Source organism: Halictus rubicundus, chromosome 18, assembly GCF_050948215.1.
Source record: "Halictus rubicundus isolate RS-2024b chromosome 18, iyHalRubi1_principal, whole genome shotgun sequence".
NCBI classification, from domain to species: domain Eukaryota; kingdom Metazoa; phylum Arthropoda; class Insecta; order Hymenoptera; family Halictidae; genus Halictus; species Halictus rubicundus.
This window is the reverse complement of record NC_135166.1, coordinates 6,395,217-6,417,351: the sequence shown is the minus strand read 5'-3', so window position 1 is coordinate 6,417,351 and position 22,135 is coordinate 6,395,217. Positions and strand designations below refer to the sequence as shown.

At 39.5% G+C, this 22,135-nt stretch overlaps 1 protein-coding gene across 1 annotated transcript in view; it reads right to left on the bottom strand.

The window, feature by feature from the left end:
• Positions 1-17,853: 17,853 nt before the first annotated feature.
• LOC143362983 (autophagy-related protein 16-1-like) overlaps positions 17,854-22,135 on the bottom strand; it is a 54,766-nt gene continuing 50,484 nt past the window's right edge. Inside the window, exon 5 of the mRNA XM_076803552.1 lies at positions 17,854-19,034. Within this exon, the coding sequence (XP_076659667.1) occupies positions 18,938-19,034 (97 nt within the window). The 3' untranslated portion in view covers positions 17,854-18,937. The remainder of the gene's footprint in view (positions 19,035-22,135) is intronic.

Sequence of the window (22,135 nt, the reverse complement as noted above, 5' to 3'; positions counted from 1 at the left end):
GAATTAGTTTGTACATCTACTGTGTACTCATCTGTTGCTATTTAAATAAATAAACAAATAATTTGTATTCAATATGACGACATTTGTCCTCACAGGGTTGAATATGTGATGCTAACAGTTTCAATAAAAAGGAAGAAAATGATGTTTGACAATTTTTTCTAGGATAGTTGATCAGAGTCTTAAATATTGGAAAACAGGAAAAATGTGAACTTATTTCGTCTTATTTAAATAAATAAATGATTTGTACTCAATGTGGCGGCATTCACCCCCTAACGGATTCATGTAAATTGCAAACAGAGTTATTAAAATGAAAGACAATAATTAAAAAATAATCTAAATCATTGGCATACTATTTACTTCGAATTATTCATATTGAAACCGTCTCTGAATTGTCCACGGATTACTAAAATGATTTTTCTCATCGATTTAACAACGCAGTTGTCTAACTGCATAAACTGGGGGTTGTATTTGCAAGTTTCATTTATCAGAGCCGCGCGATCATTAAGTTAATAAATCGACGGTATACATATAGAAAAGGCAACTTGGAAAGCCTGATCCCAATTTCGTGGAGTTCCGCTAAGACCTCTGATTAAGAGATAGTCCAAGTCAAGATTTATGGGACCTCAATTATTACAGGAGAGCAGTTATATACCGTTCCGAGAGCCCTTGTCGCTCTCGGAAAAATGTATTCCTGCGTTAATAAATGATTAAACGTTGGGCGAAATGTTACGGAAATTTTATTAGTCTGTTGAATTCGAGTGTCAGAGTCCGAATGGCTTGCGGGCGACGCAACTGGTCCAACACGTCCTATCCATTTACTTGGCCGAGCCGGAGTACAATAATCACACACGACGTCTAATATCTAGGGGGATTCCGTGCAGAAATTATGGCGAGAAAATTTGTAAGACGAACATAATGGAACGGGTCTGGTAACGCCGCGGAGGCAGCGACTTCTCTTCAATTCATTAAAATAATACCTCGCTCAAGATGGGCTAAATAGAGTGCTACAAAGTGTTTCCTCCTTCGGTTCAGCGAACGCGTTTTTTCGAAATTAAATTCAACAGAGATTCCTGCGTCAAAGGATGCAATTTTTCAAATGGAGCAGAAAGTTTATATTCTGATCCCTTCCGAACCGAACCAAGAATGTTTATTGTATATCCAATCTATAATTTATAGTATTGAATATCCTTCGTCCACTTAGTTTGAAAATAGACTGATTTTACGCATTCGCGAATTTAAACATTACATTTTTTTAGAACCGGAAATGTTTATACTTTTTGCATCCACCGCACTTCTCACAGTTTCTTCGGAGAATTCTTTCGCAGATATTAATTCGATTTCAACAGCTCGCAGCTTTGAGTTTCAAGCTCTTCTCACGTATTTATCTTCCTAATTAGCTGCAGCACGCAGTCGGTGATAGGTCAGCGCGATATACAGCCAGTTGCATTGTCTGATACTTCCTCCACATCTTCGGGCGCGTACATCCTCGGTCCCTCCAGGTGTATATCCTTGCCAGACCTCTTTTTCAGGGCATCGCTGGAACCCGGTTTATATTCGTACACATTTGGCGACCACATCCCTCACAACACCTCGCTCCCTCATATAAGTCGTGAATACACTTGTCGGATTATTGCCTTGCTACTTTCGCCTCGTTTTCCGCGGTTCTCGCCGTTTCTTTGTCTGCTGCTTCCATGTTCGTTGTATTCTTCGTTTCACAGTCGCTCTTTACTGTTTTATATATATTTTTTTTTGGTCCCCGGTGAACCTTTTATGTCTAATCCCCCGATACAATTTCGTTATGTATTTATTGGTGATCGAGTTCATCATGTCTGTTCAATTTCCTGAGACAACTTTGTCACTTGATTGTTGCTAATAAATTGAGTCCATGAAAAGTGTCGTCTGGTTTATTGCGTACGATCAAGGTACCATCAGGAAGCTCTTTCAGCCCTTTCAAGTAATAAAACGAGTTGAATGAGCACGAAAAGACTGTAAAACGGAAATTACAGTAAAGTCTTGATCTAAGCCGAACGGAGCTACGCTGTCTTAGTCAGTTCGCCTAACCCCTCCACTGCGGGGCATAACCCGCGAGGGGCCATGAAGCTTTAGGCGCCTCGGTCTCCGCGAAGTGTAAACATGTCGCCGTAATCCGATACCAGTTCGGGTATATCGGTGTGAACCACTACTAATCCAATTACAAAACTTCTTTACTTTTCATTATTCTTTTATGGAACTTTAGCCAAATTATTTGTGGCATTTTTCTGATTGAAATGACACTGAACGTGATATAACTCGAACTGTGTTTAGCGGTTTAATTGACGGAATGCACTGAATGAAAGTAGTAGCCCTACACGATTTATATGTCACACCACGGACCCGAGGATTGGGCTCGGATATAGAAGACTATACTGTACAAAGTTCCCATACCTGATACTCCCATACTTTTAGAAGGAAGCCATGAGTTACATTTTCCTCCAACACTGAAGCTTTGCAAACTACAAAACGAATACATTCTTTAAACGAGCTTATGACACAAAGAACATAGTATTTCGCACGTCGAGAAAGGAACTTGTTGATCGCGACCAATCACACGAAAACAACGAACAGTTTGCATTAATTAAGACGGGATGCATGATTCAAGCTCAAATGAATGTTCCGAATTCGACATAAACTATTTGTTGCCTCGCAGCATGATTGATATACTACGCACACGGTATTCCGATTTTCCCAACAACTGTGAATTTATTTAAACGTGAATATGATACAGCAACATTTCGTCTTTACATTGAAAATATTGTCTCGTCCCTAAAATCACGCTTCGTCAATCCCCAATAATCGTATTACCATGCTGGCTGCTGTCGAAGACTAAAAAAGAAAGTCGTGATTAGCGATTAAATGGAATCAAAGCAGACACGACTTGATATCCAATAAAACGATCGTTGAATCGGTGTCCATTGTTCGTCATAACCGCGTTTTCAGTTCGATCAGTACGACCGTGGAAAGGAAATACTGCTCCACAATTTGTCTATTGTTTGATAAAAGATTGCGGATTAAAAGTATTTTCTCTCTCTTTCATAAGAAACCAATATCAGCTCTTCATCTTATGCAGTGATTCAATCTTCTCTCTATTGTTGAGGAAAATTTCTTGGGAGCTGTGAAAGCGTTTGACGTAATTAAAGAATTACTCGTCAAATCGGGGAACTGTAGCGAACATTTTCATTCGCTTATTCATAAATCGTTCAAACACGTTGCGTCGCTAGAAAATTCGAAACTCAAATTTAATTCTCGCTATTGGTCCTGAATAATTAATTATAAACTATCGTACGTGAGAATGTGATTGTACTGTTCTTGTTTAATGAAATCAAAATTAATAAAATTGAACACTTTCTACTAAATTTAATGATAAGTTTTATACAGTAATAAGAATCTTTTGCAAAGTGGTTCTTCGTAAAGACGTGGAATAAATGAAACGAAAATTGTTGTACCTGGAATTGAGTTTATTAATTCAAACAATTGGCAAATCATTTGATTGTCACCAGATTCAAATGTTCCAATCGACATTTTCACAGATGACTAATCATCTAAAGTTAATATTAATTATCATGTGTGCGTGAGACATTTAGTTCTGTACCCACCGGGGGAATATTTAGTATGCGAATTTCATGCACGTTACCCAGAATTGAATATCCCGGAAATGCAACGGCGAGTTGCACCATTGACAACTTTCCTCGCGAATTTTTTTCGGCAAATCCAGAAAATCCTTTCCCCGTGTGCATTCAAAGGTACACGCTCAGTCAAAATATCGGCCGGAGCAGTTTGTATTTCCATCTGACAGGACACGAAAGCATCCGCGATCTAGCAGAAGCCGATTCTGCATCAGCAGGCAAATATCACGCTTAAACTGAGGCTCCTACTTGCCTGATGACTGACGTGTCTGCCAAGCTTGCCGACAGCATCCGTTGCCTTTTGCTGCAGGTGACTGAGACCACCTGAACTCTCGTGAAAGGTCCCCCGAACCACGGGCTAATTTATTCTGTCTATTTAGGGTTCTAAATCTTCCGAGTTCTCCGCCCAATTCTTAAACCTCGAGCTCGGAACTTCTCACTTGAGAAAATTCGATTTAATGGCTTCTGAAATTCGTCCCAGATTTTTACTATTCATATTATTTATACTAGCACCAATGTCATTTGATTTATTAGATCTTTTCCACGTTTAACTCATTTTCTTAAATTTCATTTTTCATATTGACAAGGAACGACAACTCTTTTTCTACAGTGAATGGGTTCAGAATTTGATGAAGTCTATAACTAAATCGATACAGTCTCTACTCGATAAATGTCTCAAATGTCTACCCTATAATTGTCCCAGATCTATCCCCACTACCGCGGGGTATACCCTGTGAGGGACCCCGCCGAGGAGTATAAACATAACTCAAAAGACTTGTTTATTTTTCATAATCTTTTTATGGAACTTTCACCCACATATTCGTGGCATTTTTCTAATGACAATGATACCAAATATGATTTGTGAATATGAGTGTAATGAACGATGAAAGGTACTTCTCGTTACAATTATGTTAACGGAAAATTAGTGTAAATATGATCTGAATTATATGCCACGAATACGTTGGTGAAAGTCCCACAAAAAATAATGAAAAATAAAGAATTTGTTTTATTAGATTAGTAGTGTTTGTTAGTATTATGTTTATACTTCTTAGCGAAAAAGGCTTCGAGCTTCGCTGTCCCTTTCTACGTTCGGCAGTGGATCAAAGAATAGTATCTCCTCGTCGATAATTGTCCCTGGCCCGACCCGTGTTTTGGACAATTATCGAGTAGAGACCGTTTAATTTTAGTATTGTAGACATACGTCACTCTTAACACTGGAAATATTTTTTCCAAGATTTCTGTTTCAGACAGGTCCTTCGTTCTAAGATTGTTAAATCAGACTCAAAAGAAAATTCATAATCACCCAATATTATTACCGAAGCTAAAAGAAATATTCTTTTACATGATACATAATGAATACAAGGTGTATTTTAAACTGTAGTCTAAATTAGGCTCGCTCTTCTTGTAAGGCACTATAACAATTCAATTTTGCGGATACAGTGAATTCACGATATATGTCAACAGCACGGGTCTGGCCAGCGTCGTTTATCATCCAGGCCTCTCAAGCTTCGCGGCCCCTCACGGGGTATACCCCGCGGTAGCGGGGATAATTCCGTGACATTTATCATCCAGATCTTGGCGACATATACAGAGAAATCACTGTGTAAGTAAAAAGTCAAGATCAGATACGATCGATGTCCACGATTGGCAATCCTCGCGACAAAAGTTTTGATACGAATTCGATAGAATGATCGAATATTCAATATTTTCGACTTAGGATCGGCAAGTACAATTTCCGCGCTATTACTAAACAGTGTAGGAAACTTTGGTCGGTCGGACATCACGATCGTTTCATGAAAGATGGAAATGCCTCGTAAGGGAATCGTCCTCAGCATTTTTCAAAGTTATCCTCTTTTTGATCCCGAACTATGCGGGGATTTATCCTCAGTCTGCGACGATGGTAACCTTCATCGGAATACGTCTACATAGTTTAGAATAAAGTAGAGTTTCTGATCGGTGTATGTGTGTGGGAGAGGGGAGGGGGGATTCCCACTCTCAAAGACAGCAGATTTCGTCAACATTTGCCCGAAGTTCTTCATGGGAAGCTTCATCGACTCCAGGGGTTCACTAAATTTCCCAACAATCTAAGTTCAGGGTACAACCGGTCGGGAACCATCCGCAGATGACCGCGTACGGCCAGTGAATGGCCACTATCAACGTGTCCCAGCTGTTACCCTCATAAACCGGACCCATTCAGTAATAGTAGAGAGAGAAAAGTTCGGGCACGACTAGTTTCGCCCGCCCGAAAATTGTTCGAGCTGACGCAAATTAATTCTCAAGCTGTCAGATTTACTGCACGCGGGAACCGACGACGAATTCATCGACAACTAATCCTCCAGAGTCTAACGATACCTTTTGATTGCGTTTTTTCCTTCCAATTGCTTTACCCCAGACAACTAAACATTAAATGTTTCAATAAATTCAACATCGAATATTAGGTTGGCTTCAAAGGCTTCGATACGAGGAGACTCGACGAACTTCCGGTCACCGATTTTGTTGAAACTTTTAGTTATTTCCGCTTACGATAGCACAGTTATGCAGGATTAATGAAAAATTGAAAGAATTACAACCACAACGAAACGTTCGTCAGTTTTATTTGTGCTGGTTCAAAATCACTTTGAATACGCATAGGGAACAACTTTTGTGTAAACATTTCGATGAAAAATTCATCGCGTCACCCACGGGCGATTTTTCTTTTGTAGTAACAACTCCGTTGCAATAAAAAGATTTTGCGGTGTTTAGTTCTTTCGTATTCTGAAAACACGTAGTTTCCGGGAAGAGTGCAACGATATTTATCTCCTCGAAACCCGAATAATATTTACACAATTTATCGCATGGCGGACACAGAAGGGAGGCGCATCCGGTTATCACGATACGTTTCTAGATATACGATTCTCTGTAACCAAACATTTGCCAGCTGATTTTTTTGCGCACCTTTTCTGCGTTCCTTTTTCTTTGTGTTTCTCCGATACAGTGTCTAAATTGCGGAGCGGAAACGGGGTTCGTTGATTTCAAATTCTGGTTTCTGCAAAACCGTCTCCGACCAATTGTAAAATTGATAAGTTTGAAATAATTGGCTTAGCAATCTTAAAGCAATTATGAAAAAGAGTTGGACAGAATTATTCACCTAAACGTAGTCGCCTATCTCCGTCAACTGTAAAAACGTAAAAAATATTTTGTGTGCAATTCGTACAAAATAAATTTTATCATTAACTCTACTGTAAACATTATTAGAGTCATGCTACAAATAATGTGGTTATCACACTCTATAACGTGCACCGTTTTTGGACACTCAAACGCATGAAACGTGGACCATCGCTTGTCAAACATATCAAGTGACATTGTTCAAGTACTATTTACTTTTATTTATTTTCATTATCTTCATCAAGTATTATTTCATATATTGTCATTCATAAAACCTACCTCCTAAATGAATGTACTTTTATTTTGATCCTGAGGGAATTCACTTACAATTTGTTATTGCAAACAATGGCAAATATATAATTGATTAAGATACAATTGTCGTTTACTTTACGACGAATAAAATTCGTATATTACATAGAAGATTATAATTACAATTTGTCGAGCGCGTACACTAGTATACACAGCAAGTAGAAAGGGCTCGCCATGCACAGACACGCTAGCCTGTAACCATTTAATAGAATGTCCGATAGTTATAGACCTTGTAGTGATAACCGTGAGGAGTAAGAAATGCCTAATCATCATAGGTACTAAAAGCAATCCTTTCTCTAACCCTCTGACTATCATCTTTTCAGATATTTGGAGCATTATTTAAGAAATAATACATTCACTTTTGTAGAAGATGTAAGGAGGCACCTTCAGTCATATTTTGCTTCACGAACCCTGGATTTCTATAAGAGGGGGATTGAAAATTTGCAGGAAAGATGGCAAACTGTCCTTGATAATGATGGAGATTATATAATAAATTAAGAAATAAAAACCCGAATTTACTACAAAGTTTGTTTTAGATTTCAAAATAATTTGACTTATGGGTTCCCCCTAATAATTGATCGGAATGTTTATCCGGCAAACCGCGGGGGTGTAGCGCACGTGTGGCCGTGCGGGGGTGGTACACAAGGTTGCACACGTGTACCGGCAAGGGTGGCGTGGCCTGCAGGATACGGCGGTCGACGTGCACGAAAGAGAAAAATTTCGGTGGCCCAGATGCGGCCGTTCGATCGAACTTTAACGTCGTTTGCAAGCGGGTTCCCTGGCCGCTTCGCCGCATTCTCACGTTCCATTGCGAAACTGTCGAAACTGTCGAATCGCGGACAAAGGGCGTATAATGCGAAAGTTAGAAACAGAGAGACGCGAGCGCGGTGCATGCGCGAAGAGGATGTGCAACGCTCGCGCGATACGGCATAACGGAAGTTCTTCGACCGTATAATATTCCACGTGCGAGTTGTCACTTCGCGACCGCATTTCAGTGACTAATGAGCGCTTTTGAAAGCACATTAGGTACTGTCAGATACACGCCGCGGCTATATGTAGTCGAATACTGCGAGGGGGATCCCTGGATACATGTACGTATACGGCCAGCGAGGAGGCAACTCTCTGTGTTGCTTGGACTTATTATGCCTCACTATGCCCGATATATTATAAGCGTGCGCGACTACAGAAAAAGGAGGCAACACACTATCACCGTGTGTATCGCCGTCGTGTATCGAGGTTTGCTGTTCGAGAGAATTTATACACGCGTGTGTTGTTGCAGAACACCGCGCGACTCACTTCCGGAGGTCATTGTGCGGCTTTAAACAATGAGAAAAGTTCGGGTAAACATATGATCCGTCTGTCTTCGTTCAGGAGATGCGACGAATTTTGTACACCGCCCTGTATCATGAGTATGTGAGTATGAATCCGATGAAGTTTGGCTGTGGTTCGCTTCAGCGTGTTCTTTCTCCAAGTTTTAATCCTGTGATGACGGTGAGTGGCTTTATTTTGTCTAAACTTTGTTAAAGCATGATCGTCAGCCATTTATTTTAGGATTAATTCGTCAATTTTTATGATAAATTCACCCTTGTAAACAAATCTGGAAATTCCCTTGTTTGAGAAAGGCGTAAAGAAGTACTTTATTTTCAACCTCTGAGTATGAATGCTTGCTATTAAATTGGATAAACTTTGTCTCAGGAAACCAGAAATTTTAAACTATTTTTTATGCAGTCCTGTAGATTTTGGCGGAAAAATGCCGAAAATCCAAATTTTAATCCCAGGAGATCATTGGTTCAAATGTTATACGTGTTAAAAGTTAAAGCAAAAATATTAATTATTATAAGTCGACCATTAAATTTGAATGTTGTGACGTTTCTCGATACCATTAAAGAAATCAAGGGTATTCAAGCGTTCAAGTTTGAGTTAGCATCTTGCGCAAGCGTTGTTTACCATTCGCATTAAGCGAAGGTAATCAGCGCCGTCTAGATGGTGTTAGTATCGAAGTTAGATACTGCGACATTACTTGAGCCGTATGTATAAGCTGGCACAACCGACGCAACAGTTAACAAGTCGTCTTGTTTGGTAGCCGTGAACGGTAGAATTGCACCGTCAACCGTACGGAATTGATTTTTCCTGCAAATAAAACTGTTGTTGTGTGTCAACTAGCAATCAGATGTCGAATAACGGGAACAGGGCTGGACGTTGTATGTACATACACGTACACGTAGACGGTGTTGTTAATAGTGAACGAAACAATTGTACACGGGTGGATATGTTTTCCGACGTCACATATAATTGTCAGATCGTTATTGTGGCAGCTGTGAACGGTTCATTGATGCGTGCTATTCTAATGTAGATTGTTTAATGGATCCGTGTGTGTTCTACGTGTCGCTGTGATCGCGTTTCCCTCCGAATATTACGGAAACGGCAAACAATCGACCAATTGTGTGCTATTAATCAATTCAAGTTCTGCTAAAATAAATTATCTCTTGGTGATACAGTTAGGTTGACAGGAACTTGTAATATCATATACAGTGTTCTGGAAATTGGGAAATTCATAGTTTCAGAAATAAATTGGACCACGTTTGATGATTTCATTCTGGAAAATAATTTTTAACTCGCGAGCAACGTACACAAACTTTTGGCGTTCAATTAGTTTATATATTTGAACAGGAAAAATTACAGTTGAAAGCGAAGGTTCGGTTTTGGGTCAAATTGATTAGAACTATTTATTTGATTTAGGAACTAATGGAACCTTTGATCACAAATATTTATTTTATTTAGGAACTAATGGAACCTTTCGTCAGAAATATTTATTTTATTCAGGAAGTAATGGAACATTTGTTCAGAACTGTTTCTTTGTTTAGGAACTAGTGGAACCATTGATCAGAAATATTAATTTTATTTAGGAACTAATGGAACCTTTGGTTAGAACTATTTATTTTATTTAGGAACTAGTGGAACCTTTGGTTAGAACTATTTATTTTATTTAGGAACTAATGGAACCTTTGGCTAGAACTATTTATTTTATTTAGGAACTAGTGGAACCTTTGGTTAGAACTATTTATTTTATTTAGGAACTAATGGACCCTTTGATTAGAACAATTTATTTTGTGTAGGAACTAGTGGAACCTTTCTTCAGAACTGTTTCTTTGTTTAGGAACTAGTAGAACCATTGATCAGAAATATTAATTTTATTTAGGAACTAATGGAACCTTTGGTTAGAACTATTTATTTTATTTAGGAACTAATGGACCCTTTGGTTAGAACTATTTATTTTGTTTAGGAACTAATGGAACCATTAATCGCCTTTATTTCGATTTCAAGTTGATTGCAGAGCAGTAGTAATTTATTTAATGTAAGAATGGTTGAGTGTTTTGTAATAAAAATGTAAAATATATTTCTACAGGGGATTTTTTGACAATGGCGGTTTTACGCAGAACGAAAAATGTCTCGAAACGCTCACGGTTGTAAAGAATATTCGACAGGCAGTGAACGGCTCGGGGAAAATGTCGATTTTAGACGATGACTTATTTAGAATGTTTGTTGTTTGCTTTGGAAACTCGCGGAAAGGGGAACAAAAGATAAAGTACAGCGTGGTTTGTTTCTTTACTATGAAACAGCCTTTCGCTTCATGGTGAATCGAGACATTCTCGGAACGGGGATGGTGTATTCGGGATTTTTAAGAGAGACGGTTCGCGGCGTTCTCAGATCTTTGCAAGTTGCCCAGAAAAATCTTCGAATAACAACCTGTTCTGTGGAAGCGTGTCCTTCGGCCGCAACAAAGAAACTTTTTGCCTGCTACGACAATGCCAGGTTGAAAAAGGATTCCATAAAAATGAAAAACATGCATAGAATGTTTCTAGGTTTCTATACGTACCGTGTTTCCATTAAAGCAAAGCGAAATAATTGGATCGTGGGAACTTTCAGCGCAAACTTCCGACGTACCTCAGCACGCACACCAGATTGCAAATGTATTCGGCGTTTGCAAAAATATGACAGAAGATTAGAAGCAAATTATTACTGCCATTGAAATAATTGATCTGCTCCGGTGAACCGCGATGTGACAATAGTTTCTATATTATTCTATAATATCGTATAATTCAGTGGAACATCGATTATTCAAACTAATCAAGAGAATCTGTATGTTCGACTAATAAAACAATTACGTTGTTACTATGCTAAACCATTATTAATTTATACAATACACTGTGCTGTACGTGAATATTTTAAGAATTAACTGTTTGCATGTAACATGTTCGGATAATAGAAAATTTAGATATCACAAATTTGGACAATCGAGATTGTATTAAAATATATATTAACAGTTTGACTGATAATCAACCTCGAAAGTTTAATACAATTAAAATAGTTTATTTACTGAAATAAAATATTTAAACGTTAAATTAAACTTATCGCGCTATGGTACACAGTATGCATTAGCGCAAAAATTTATTTTTAAATCTAAACAAATATTGTGAAGTCTTGATCTAAGCCGAACGGAGCTACACGATCTTAGTCAGTTCGCCTATCCCAACTGAGGAGCATACCCTGCGAGGAGCCACGAAACTTTTTTAAAACTTATTTATTTTTTATTATAGTTTTATGGGATTTTCACCAACTTATTCGCGACATTTTTTTATTAATATGAGGCTAAAGACGATATAACTTGAACTGTATTTAGTGGTTCAATTGACGGTATGTAGTGCGCTGTCCTTTTTTACGTTCGGCGCGGTAGACGCTGTCACAAGAAAATAGTAGCCCTACACGATCTATGTCACAGCACGGACCCGAGAATTGGTCTTAGATCAAGACTTTACTGCACTTTCATATTGTGGTACTCAAAGTGCTAAACATGAATTCCTAAACTTTATTTAACGCGCGGGAATGGTGGGGGAATTAATTGAATGCACATAATATTTTAAAAAATACAAGAAGGAAACGTTTAATACATATTTACATGTGCGAACAGTGTATACAACGTTCCTGTTGAAATGAATATTAAGGTTAGAATAATGCAAGATTATAATTGTGCGACGTGCACAATGTTAAAGTAATTACGTAAATTGGACGCAAACAATAAACCTTCTTCATTAATACGCCAATAACAACGTATACCAAACGGAACAACGAGACCGAACGAATAATAATCAGAAAGCTTTTCTGTATTATTGTTCGAGATCGTGCCTCGACGCGTTTCTTCAGGAACCGATTGAACATCGTAGAAATTGATTGCGGACAATCACGACGAAAATTATAGAATCCGTATTTGAATCCTGCGCTCGAACACTTACAAAACTTACATTGTTAACAATATCATTCGTTACAGCGTTATCGTTCCCTCTATGATAAACAAATGTTAATCGCGACGATCCCGTACACGTACACCATTACCACATACAGTTTAGAACCGAGTTACATCAACGGATTACTTCATGTTAACAGTTTACAACGAACGATCAACGAACTTTCGCGAAACGAGACTTTGACGGTTCGCTCGTGCGCGAGCCAATCAAACTAAACGAAATCCATCGTCGACAGTCGGACCGTATCCAGTATCGTGAATGCGTGCAGAGTATCCGAATTAACGGATTAACTTAAGTAAGTATCAAAAATATGAAAAGCTATATAAATTGGCATATTTCCGTTTTTTTTTTCTTTCGTTTGTATGTCGCTGGCGATCGCTGCCGGCGAATCCCCGTGTGGATCACGTTTTAGAACCATTTTCGATCTTACCTCTAGACGTCGAGATCCAGCGACGGGCCAAGAGCATTTTCAAAAATATTCGAATGACAAATGTCAATTTTCAATTCATTTGTTGTTTTCGAATGCGAAATGTGTTTAGATAGTGGATTCAATGTCATCGCTAGACTGCAGATCTTTATGCGTTCATAGGACAGTGATTTCTCGATATATGTCGCGCAGACCTGGATGATAAATGTCGCGGGATTATCCCCACTATCGTGGGGTATGCCCCGTAGGAAGTGTAAACATAACACGGCTCGGGTATTCTCGTGGACGATACACGACGCTGGCAAGACCCGTGTTGTTGACATATATCGAGAATTCACTGTACTTATACGTTTTTCAAATGCCAGAAAGCATGTATCGTAACGAACACTACCAGACACCTCTATTCTGTTCTTACCATATTTTTTGATAAATTGAACTTGTTCTTCGTTTATATAATATATGCAGTCTAGTTATTAAAATACTTGTGTTGAATGTATAAATTAGTTGACAAATACTTTGGTATTTGTTATTCGATCATATTATGGAGCGAGAAATATTTCTGTAATTTGTATTTAAGAGCTCAAAATTCAAAGCTCTATGGTTGAAATGTTCATCTTCTCACTAATAAACAGAATTCAGTGTGCTGGTAAGAAAGTTTTCTACTAATACCATGGGAGCTTGTAATTTCCGCCAAATCCGAAAATCATATTCGTAAGTTTGGGGGGCGGATTTACTTTTAATTCGTAATAGATAAAAATAACAGAAGCATTTCCATAACAAGATCGAGTACAAAATGGCAAGATATTAGTCAATCGGTTTACGTATTCGATACACATGTTCTGATTACAAAAGCATTCGACGCTCCGCCCATCACTGGTCCAGATTAGCAGTCGCTTTGTTAATTATTGTGCTGTACGGCGGTGTGGCGAACTGTTTTTCAGGTTCGAGAACTGGTAAACTATTAAAGCGCGAGTAACACACGGAAAAGGTACGGTCGAAGAAAGAGTATTCGATTACAATGGTCGACGTAAGCCGCCGCCGGAACGCAGTGTACACACCGTCGTTCGAATTTCACGGTGAACACGGCGAAACGATACCTGCAAAACTCCAAACTGGTAACAACGAGCTTCTGGAAATCCAATTTTCAAGGAGAAATCGGGGAATGCTGGACAGAGCGTTTTTCCGACTGAATAAACACCCGAAACGCAGCACGTTTTGCTCCTTCACCTGTGCTTCTTTGTTTTTCTAATTTTTAATCGTAGAAGCGTAAGACGGAGAATTATTTGCAGGCTCGGTCAGCGGGAACTACTAATTAAAATAACTCAGTATCCGTTGGCTGTATCAAAACACTTTTCAATGGATTGTACAGAATTTTAAAGATCGCGTCGAGTAAGTACAACTTTATTTTTTTATACCTCATCTTCTCCGAGATATCAACCGTAACACCATGTTGTCGCATGGTATCGACCCATAATATGATGACCTTGAGTTGACCTTGAAACGGTTATTTTGATATCTCAGAAAAAATGAGATATGCAAAAGTCAAACTGTACTCGTTCGGAGCGTCCCTTAAAATGCTACAAAATGCAATAAAAAGTTTTTCGATACAACCAACAGAATCCGTGTTATTTTATGTAGTATTTCTTACTGACTGAGACTGTATATTTATGACTAGACTGCGGATTTTTATGCGAATTAATAATTTGTCTGTATCAATATTGCAGGCTATATAGAAATTTATTTCTTTGTTTAATCGTTTTAGAAAGCCGAACCCAATACAAGGGCATTTTCCAATCCTTGAAACATGTCCATCCTTTTCAATTTCGTTTATTCATTTTTGTTATGAATGAATAAAATTCGCAGTCTTTTCATGACAGCATTGAATTTTTTGACTTACGAAGAATGATCTCGAATCCGGAAATTCAAAAAATTATGAAACTTTGGAGATATCTAGTGCATATGTAGGCTTACATTATGCGATTTTTGTTTGCCGTCCAAACTCACTTTAACACTAGGTTTACGGGACTCGTCAAATGACGGGTTCTGGTATTTCTAATTTACAATTATTAAGACTCTAAAGATACATCTATGAGGAATTATTTTAAAAATTTATTTTCTTAGGTATATGTTATTAAAAAAAAGTGGCTAAAAATTTGAGCAGCATGTTCTTGTTATTTTTATAAAGTAATGTAAAATAGTCACTTTTAGTGCTCCGTAAACCTAGTGTTAAAGCTTGATATCGACCCTTGAAAATACTTTATTTTTTATCTTTCAATTTTGCGTAATAACTTGCAAACTATAGGGGATAGGAGACAATTTTTCCGACAAAAGTTGTGCTTTTTAACGAGGGCTATCGCCTGGTAAATTATTCATCAATTCTTTATAAAATTAGAAAACAAAATCAAAAAATAGTAAAGGTCGATTTAATTTAAATTTTCAAGGGATGATCTCACCCCTACGTGTCCCTAAAATTTCATAATTCTTGGAGTTCGCGGGTTGAGGATTTTTTCATTGATAAAATGATCAAAAAAAGGAAATCTTCCACTTCCAAACATAGAAAATTTTAATCTCGAATAAAGATCCGCGACAAAGGTACAATCAAATCCACGGCTACTCTGAAGTTTTTATACGCTTCCGGTGTTTAATTCCGAGCTTACTGATGGCGAATTTTACTGCACGAATTAATAGCAAAACAGCTTAAGGTGCTAAGATAAGATTAACTGCGTGATGTATTGGAGAAACGATTGAAATCGAGGATATCACGGTTCTCTAAATCGTAAATGATAGTTGAACGTATGGTTTTACGCTTTTCTGACCGCTCTGAATGTTTATAGCGTTCGGCCAGCTTCTTGTACGGACTATTAAGTTTATTACTTTTGGTGAAGCTAAAAGAAAGCACGGGAGAAAGTAAAATTCGCTTCAACTACAGTCGTTTTTGAAACGAACGCATTAAAGTTGTCAGTGGTTATGATCTAGATAAGACGAACAGTTTCAGTGGAGACGTTAAATAATTTAAATGTATACCTTTCCAATCTATTTCTGAGTCTATTTAAAAATTTTTTGAAAGATTATTATTCACCTTAAAAAATTGACTCACGCTTCGTCCAGCTTCTCCCGAATGGACTCTGCAGGGAGGAGTTTGAGATTTTGCAAGAACCGATTCGCTCGGCGTTGTTAACAAACACTGGCAGTGTAGCGCACACTGATGATTGCCTAACATGAAACAGCTCATTGTAACGTATCTTGTCATTAGATTGCGGATTTGCTGCAAGTATGGCAAATATGCGTAGGCGAAACACAAAATAGAACAGACATCAGATGAATTTAGTATTACTAGTACGCTATTTAGAATCCATTAAAATTATTAATGGAAGAAATTAATTATTAGGTCCCCTCTCTTCTAATTGTTGGAGACAATTTTTATATTCCATACTAAAGACTAAAGGAATATAAGAGTACAGAATTTGCTCGATATATGTCCAAAACACGGGTCTAGCTGGGGACATGTATCGGACAGGAGATACTATTCTTTGATCCACGCCGACCGCACAAAAGAATAGCGATTCTGTAAAGGCCTCGGTTCATTGCCCATCATGGGGCATACCCCGCGGCAGTGGGGATAGTTCTAGGACTTTTATCGGCTAGGCATTTGGGACATATATAGAGTAAACACTCAAATTCTAAACACTGAAACTACCGGAAGCCTATTGATAGAATTTTCAATGATGGTGCAATTCCGAAAGGAAGCTTTACAAATCTTCTATTACATAATAGTCTCAAGCAAAATTATTAGATTACGTCACTGGGGGAAGGGGGCGGACTTGTTTATGTCGCCGGTATATAATGCGTTAGAGAGGTAAGACATCCCTGAGTAATTTTTGTGTTCTCGCGACAGGCGCGGACAATTTTGATTTCGCTGAGAAATCCGCAGTCTAATTAGCATACACCGAAAACGACGTTCAGCATAATGTAACAGGTTACACGGTACACTGAACCAAACAAACCTTGTACAATGCAATTCACTCGGTATTATTATTATTGTTATTGTGGTTCTTCGCTTAATCAGTACACCTACTTCCATTTTATTTCTATCAGACTTACGACGAACGAGTAGACTCGACATCGCGCGGTTGCTTTGATCGTCCGCGTCGACGAAATCAATTCGTAGCCTCGCGGAAACAAAGACTTTTTCGGGGTTTAATCTACAAGAGAAATTATGAATAATAATATTGTGCGCGTCCTGTCGTTTGTTGCAAACGTACATCGAACCATAGAGGAAGGGGAACTTTGTTCAACGAGTACTTTGTTTGATCCCTCTTACACTGCTCGGATTCATTCGAAACCTTAATTTCTAGCTATACTTTTCCTCGTAGAAATATAACAATTAATCTAGTATCAACAAATTGCGTATGTTACAACCTAGTAATGCTTCTTATACCATAGAGCATCCCGTATCCAAACATTAGCATGTTCGAATGAAAATTTTGAAGAATAGCTTGGTTAGAATTTTATACGTTTTTTTTTTTTTTAGTTTGATCGAACTGTTTTTGGTCTCGCCATCTCGACAAACAATATTCAAGTAGTTTGATTCAATTTTAACCCTTTGCACAAAACTGACTCTCCTGAGTCCTCCCTCCACTAATAAAAATAACTATGATGTAGTGTAAAACAATTTCTACATCAGGAATAATAGAAAAATTGACTGTTTACGAGAAGTGCCTTCAATGTTTCAAAGGATTGGCAAATGAAACGGTGAATGCTATAAAAAGATCATTAATTATACAGGGTGGTCAATAACTGGCGGTACAAACGGAAAGCAGGTGATTCTACGTGAAAAAAATAAGTAGAAAATATAGAATCAAATTTTCTCATATGACGCTTTGTTTTCGAGAAAATTGACCTTGAAAATCCGCCAAGTTCGCGTGCATAGCATTTGTAAGAAGTAGAATCGTCCGGTCATGATCAGACGCGTCAAACGATTCCCGCTTCAATAGCATGCGCGTTCATCGGATTTTCAGATTCCATTTTCTCGAAAACAAAGCCTTCATATAAAAAAATGTTATTCTACATTTTCCACTTATTTTTTTATATACCCTTTCCGATTGTACCGCCAATTTCTGACCATCCTGTATAGTTATAAAAATAGTCCTCCCGAGGTCTTCTTGAAATCCTCACCACGAGTCTGACTCGTTATTATACGAGAAGGGGTTTAGTAAATTTAATAATAATTATACGTTGAACATCCTATCGACAAAACGAAAAAGATTACGCGCAACGAACATTATTCTAGATCGGATAAAACGTTGGAATCCTGCGATCGAAGTAGCTTCGCGTGCAAAGGGTTAAATAAATTGTTCGTTTTTAGGGATTCCACGGATGCAGTTACCCTCTATGCAGTTTCGGTGCAGGGTTTGCATTTGATTTCGAGACCGATTGAGCATCGAGACTAGAATTGCAACGGTCGCTCGAACGGCACGCGAGGATTGACAGAAATATGTAGAAAGAACGGTGCATTTGACAAAAAACCGAACGAAGTGGCGCGTAAAAAAACGTTTCGTATATTTTCGTTATTTTCCGGGCGAAACAGGGACGATCGGTCTCCCGGCACAGACGATTGGAACGCGGGAACAGTCTCTTACCAGTGGAACGATCTTCTATACGGTGAATCTCAAAAATAAAAGTAACTAAACCACAAGTTTGTTGAATTTCGCGGGTGCGCGGGGGTTGGTAGGAGGGGTGGTCGCCCCACGTGAAAGGAGTTCCCGACAGCCTTTAGGGGAGAGAACGGCGTGGTTTTATGTACAATAGACCCCTACCGTGTTCGAATCCACGACACGGTGTCTTTCGCAAACCGACGGAGCCCCGAACAGCCACTGATTTTCATTATCCTGCGTCGGCCTGTCCTTTGTGGCGTCGTACTCCTGCGAATGTGTTTCCCTGCTTCTTTTTTTTTGTATTACTTTATTTCTCTCTTTCCCTCTCTCTCTCTCTCCGAGTTTTTGCTTCAGCTCCGTAAACGTCCACCCCGGCACAAAAGAACGCGTCGACCTCCGCGCGCGAAACAATCGTCCGTTTCGGGATCACTCATCCTATCAAACATGATCGCCCCACACCGTCACCGTTTTTGCTCGGTCCACCGATGCCAGATAGGTGCCTTGAGGATGCCAGGACACCGCCGTCACCACCGCCCTGAAACAGACCATGCAACAGATCAATTAGGCTTCTCTCGTTCATGCATCACTCGGCGCTCGACGTGTTGCGCCAAACAGTTGCGAATACACGGAAGCTTCAAGTGAGTGAAACCAGCCTAACTCGATTTTTTGGTTATACTTTAAGGGGGGCTCCTCGCGGGCTTAACTTCACCTTGGCAACCCAGAAATTTTTAACTTTTTTTTAAAGACCTACGCGCGATGGCGAGTACCTTACACACGCATAACTTTTGAACCAGTGAATTCCTAACGTTAAAACTTGGACTTTTCGGCATTATCTAGTCAAAATCTACAGGATTATGTAAAAAAAAGTTAAAAATCTCTGGGTTGCCATGGTGAAGTTTAACCTCCTTGTGTAACGACAATGGAAACGAATAATTTTTAAGAATTTTTTAGAGTAACTATTGAATATATGGCTTCTTTATGGTATAAACGGATAGTCTTGAAGTACAAATGTTTTTCTTTTAGGGCTTTCAAGGGCGTGGAAGTTGAGACTTCAGTCTTTAAAATGAGTACAGACAGAACATTATAATCCATTGTTACACGAAGCTCGTAGAGTCGTTCCAATTTACAAAATTTCAAACAAAGGAAGTCAACTACAGATCCTCGTTTCCTTTTATCACAAAAGCAAGTCTTTTAATTGAGGCTACTGTCATTTCAAGGGTGCGAAAGTAGAAACTTCCGTCTTCGAGATGAACGCAGTTGAAACATCGTAATCCATTTTGACACGAAGCTACAGAAGTCCGAAGATCAAACTTTTCGGTCACAACGCAGTGATCCCATTGTTTCGCAAGCTCGATCTAAGCAGTTTTCTCTCGAACGACCCAACAGCGGTGAGCGAAGTTGAGGAACGCTGATTGTCATCAATGTCGAGATATCAAAGCGTTCATGGTCACCGGGCCACTGGTTACACGGGACGGGTGCCGAATCGTTTCCGCTAAAGATTCCATTTGAATGTGGAAATACACAGGGCGGCACGTAATTTTCTGGTCCAAGCGGCTTCGCTTGTGTAGCAAAAGGTCTATAAAACCTTGAATTCCCGTGGGTGATTCACAGGGTTCCGTGGAATCGTAAAAGGGTGTTTCTATGCGAGGACAAACGCGCTGAAATGACGTACCTTTCGAGTCCCGAGTAAAACTCCGCGGAGAGAGATCGCGCGCTCGCGCGAAACGAACATAAAGCAGCTGTATATTTTTGGAATACTATAAAGGTCAAGTACAACGGGCGAGCGGAACGATGTGCTAAAGAAAAATTAGATTCATAAAAATATGATTAAAAAGTTTATGCGGTGCTTGACTCTGTCCTCTCTCTCCTCACCCCCCCCCTCTCTCTCTCTCTCTCTCGCCCTCTCGTAAAAGATCGAGTCCTCTATAGGACGGTTTTCAAGGAGCGCATCTAAAATTGCTTTTAATATAGGCGGCACCCTTATCGTTTCGACACACAGTCGCCCATTTGTACAAAGACGAGAACGAGTCCTCGCAAAGTCGAGATATATTGTTAGCTATGCGCATACACAATTGCGCACTCTAATAAATAGATGTTTTCGCAATGAAACCCTCGCGAATAACCAACTCCGAATCCTTTGTACATTACCTGGACCAGACCGAATCTTTTCGACGAATTATTTCGACGGAGAAATCTGCGTTTCAGTTTCTTAATTAATCTGCGAATCGGTTAGACAATGTTGCGGAACGAGACATAATGTAGAATAATACGAAAGGTAGTTTTTGTATTATAACTTTTAGAAAAACTTTATTATGCAATAGTGGTTGTACTGCCGAAGAGAATAGCAACAACTGTATACAACTTGACATAACAGTGATAAAAAGACCAATACGAAATTTGTTGTACTAGTTTTTGGATGCATCTTTGTACCGAAAAAATTAGAAACTTCTATAGCTTAATAGTTTTCTACAAAAAAAAAACTTTAAATATTAGTCGATTTTCTTGGATTAGATGAGAATCCGCCCTTAACCCTCGGACTCCTGCTAGGCCTATGCCGGAGTCATTTCTGACCCACGCCGTTGTTTCGCTACAGTTCTCCTTCGATATAAGGCGATGGCTGGGGACCGGCTTTCGCCGTATTTCGAACGAAGAAGAAAAAAAGGGGATAGCGATTTTCCTATTTCGGGATAAAAAGCGTGGTCTTGTATCGGAATAAAATTGCACGTATTGAGCTTATCCGCGCCGCTACGAGTCACGAATGACGTAAGCGTGCAGAGGGTTAAATCGCGACACGTTTCCGATCGTCGATGAGGAAAATAATCGGTCGTGCTCGTAGAACGCGACGCAACGAAAGGAAAAGCGAGACAAAGAAGGGGTGGGAAAAGAAGGGAAGAGGAAAAGCAACGGCGTTCGAAAAAGCTTATTTCCACAGGCTGGTTCGGCAAAAACGGATAGGTCTCCTTTATCACGGCGGCAATATACACACCGAGGCCCGCGTAGGTAGCCGCCCCGTAGCTCTCGCAAAGGTATCCCCGGATACGAAGCCGGGACACTTTGAAAAATATGGTCGTTGTCATGGTTGGTAGCGATGCCTGTGGCGGCGACAGCGGTCGCCGTTCTCGACGGGCGGTCGTCGCGACGCTTGTTCCCGTTGAATACTTTTTCCCCGGCACCCGGTTGTTGTTCCCATCCTATATAAACCGGGGCTTTTTGTCAGGAACAAAGTTTACGTACTCGGGGCCGGCATGTCGGTCACTCGTCGGCCACCGGTTCGGCCCCCGTGGCTCCGTTTTCCCCTTTTCCCTTTTCCCCCATCATTCATCGCGCTTCAACTGTTTGCTTTGTGCACCGGCGCGGTCGAAGTTTCGTCAACAATTTTATCCAGATTTCTCGCCGGCTTTGCTCGTCTAATTATCACCGGCTATTTACATTACCCCCCCCCCCCCCGCCGGCGCCGGAGATCTGCTTTTTCCGGTATTTATCAGCCTCGTCCCTTCTTTCGGTACTTTTCCCCGCGCGCGGTATTTGTCTTCGTCGCGTCGGCAAATGTGTGGGAAACGTGTGTACACCGTCTGATAGGATATTGTGTGGACACAGGATGTATTATTGTTCGAGAAGACACTCCAACGCTCAATG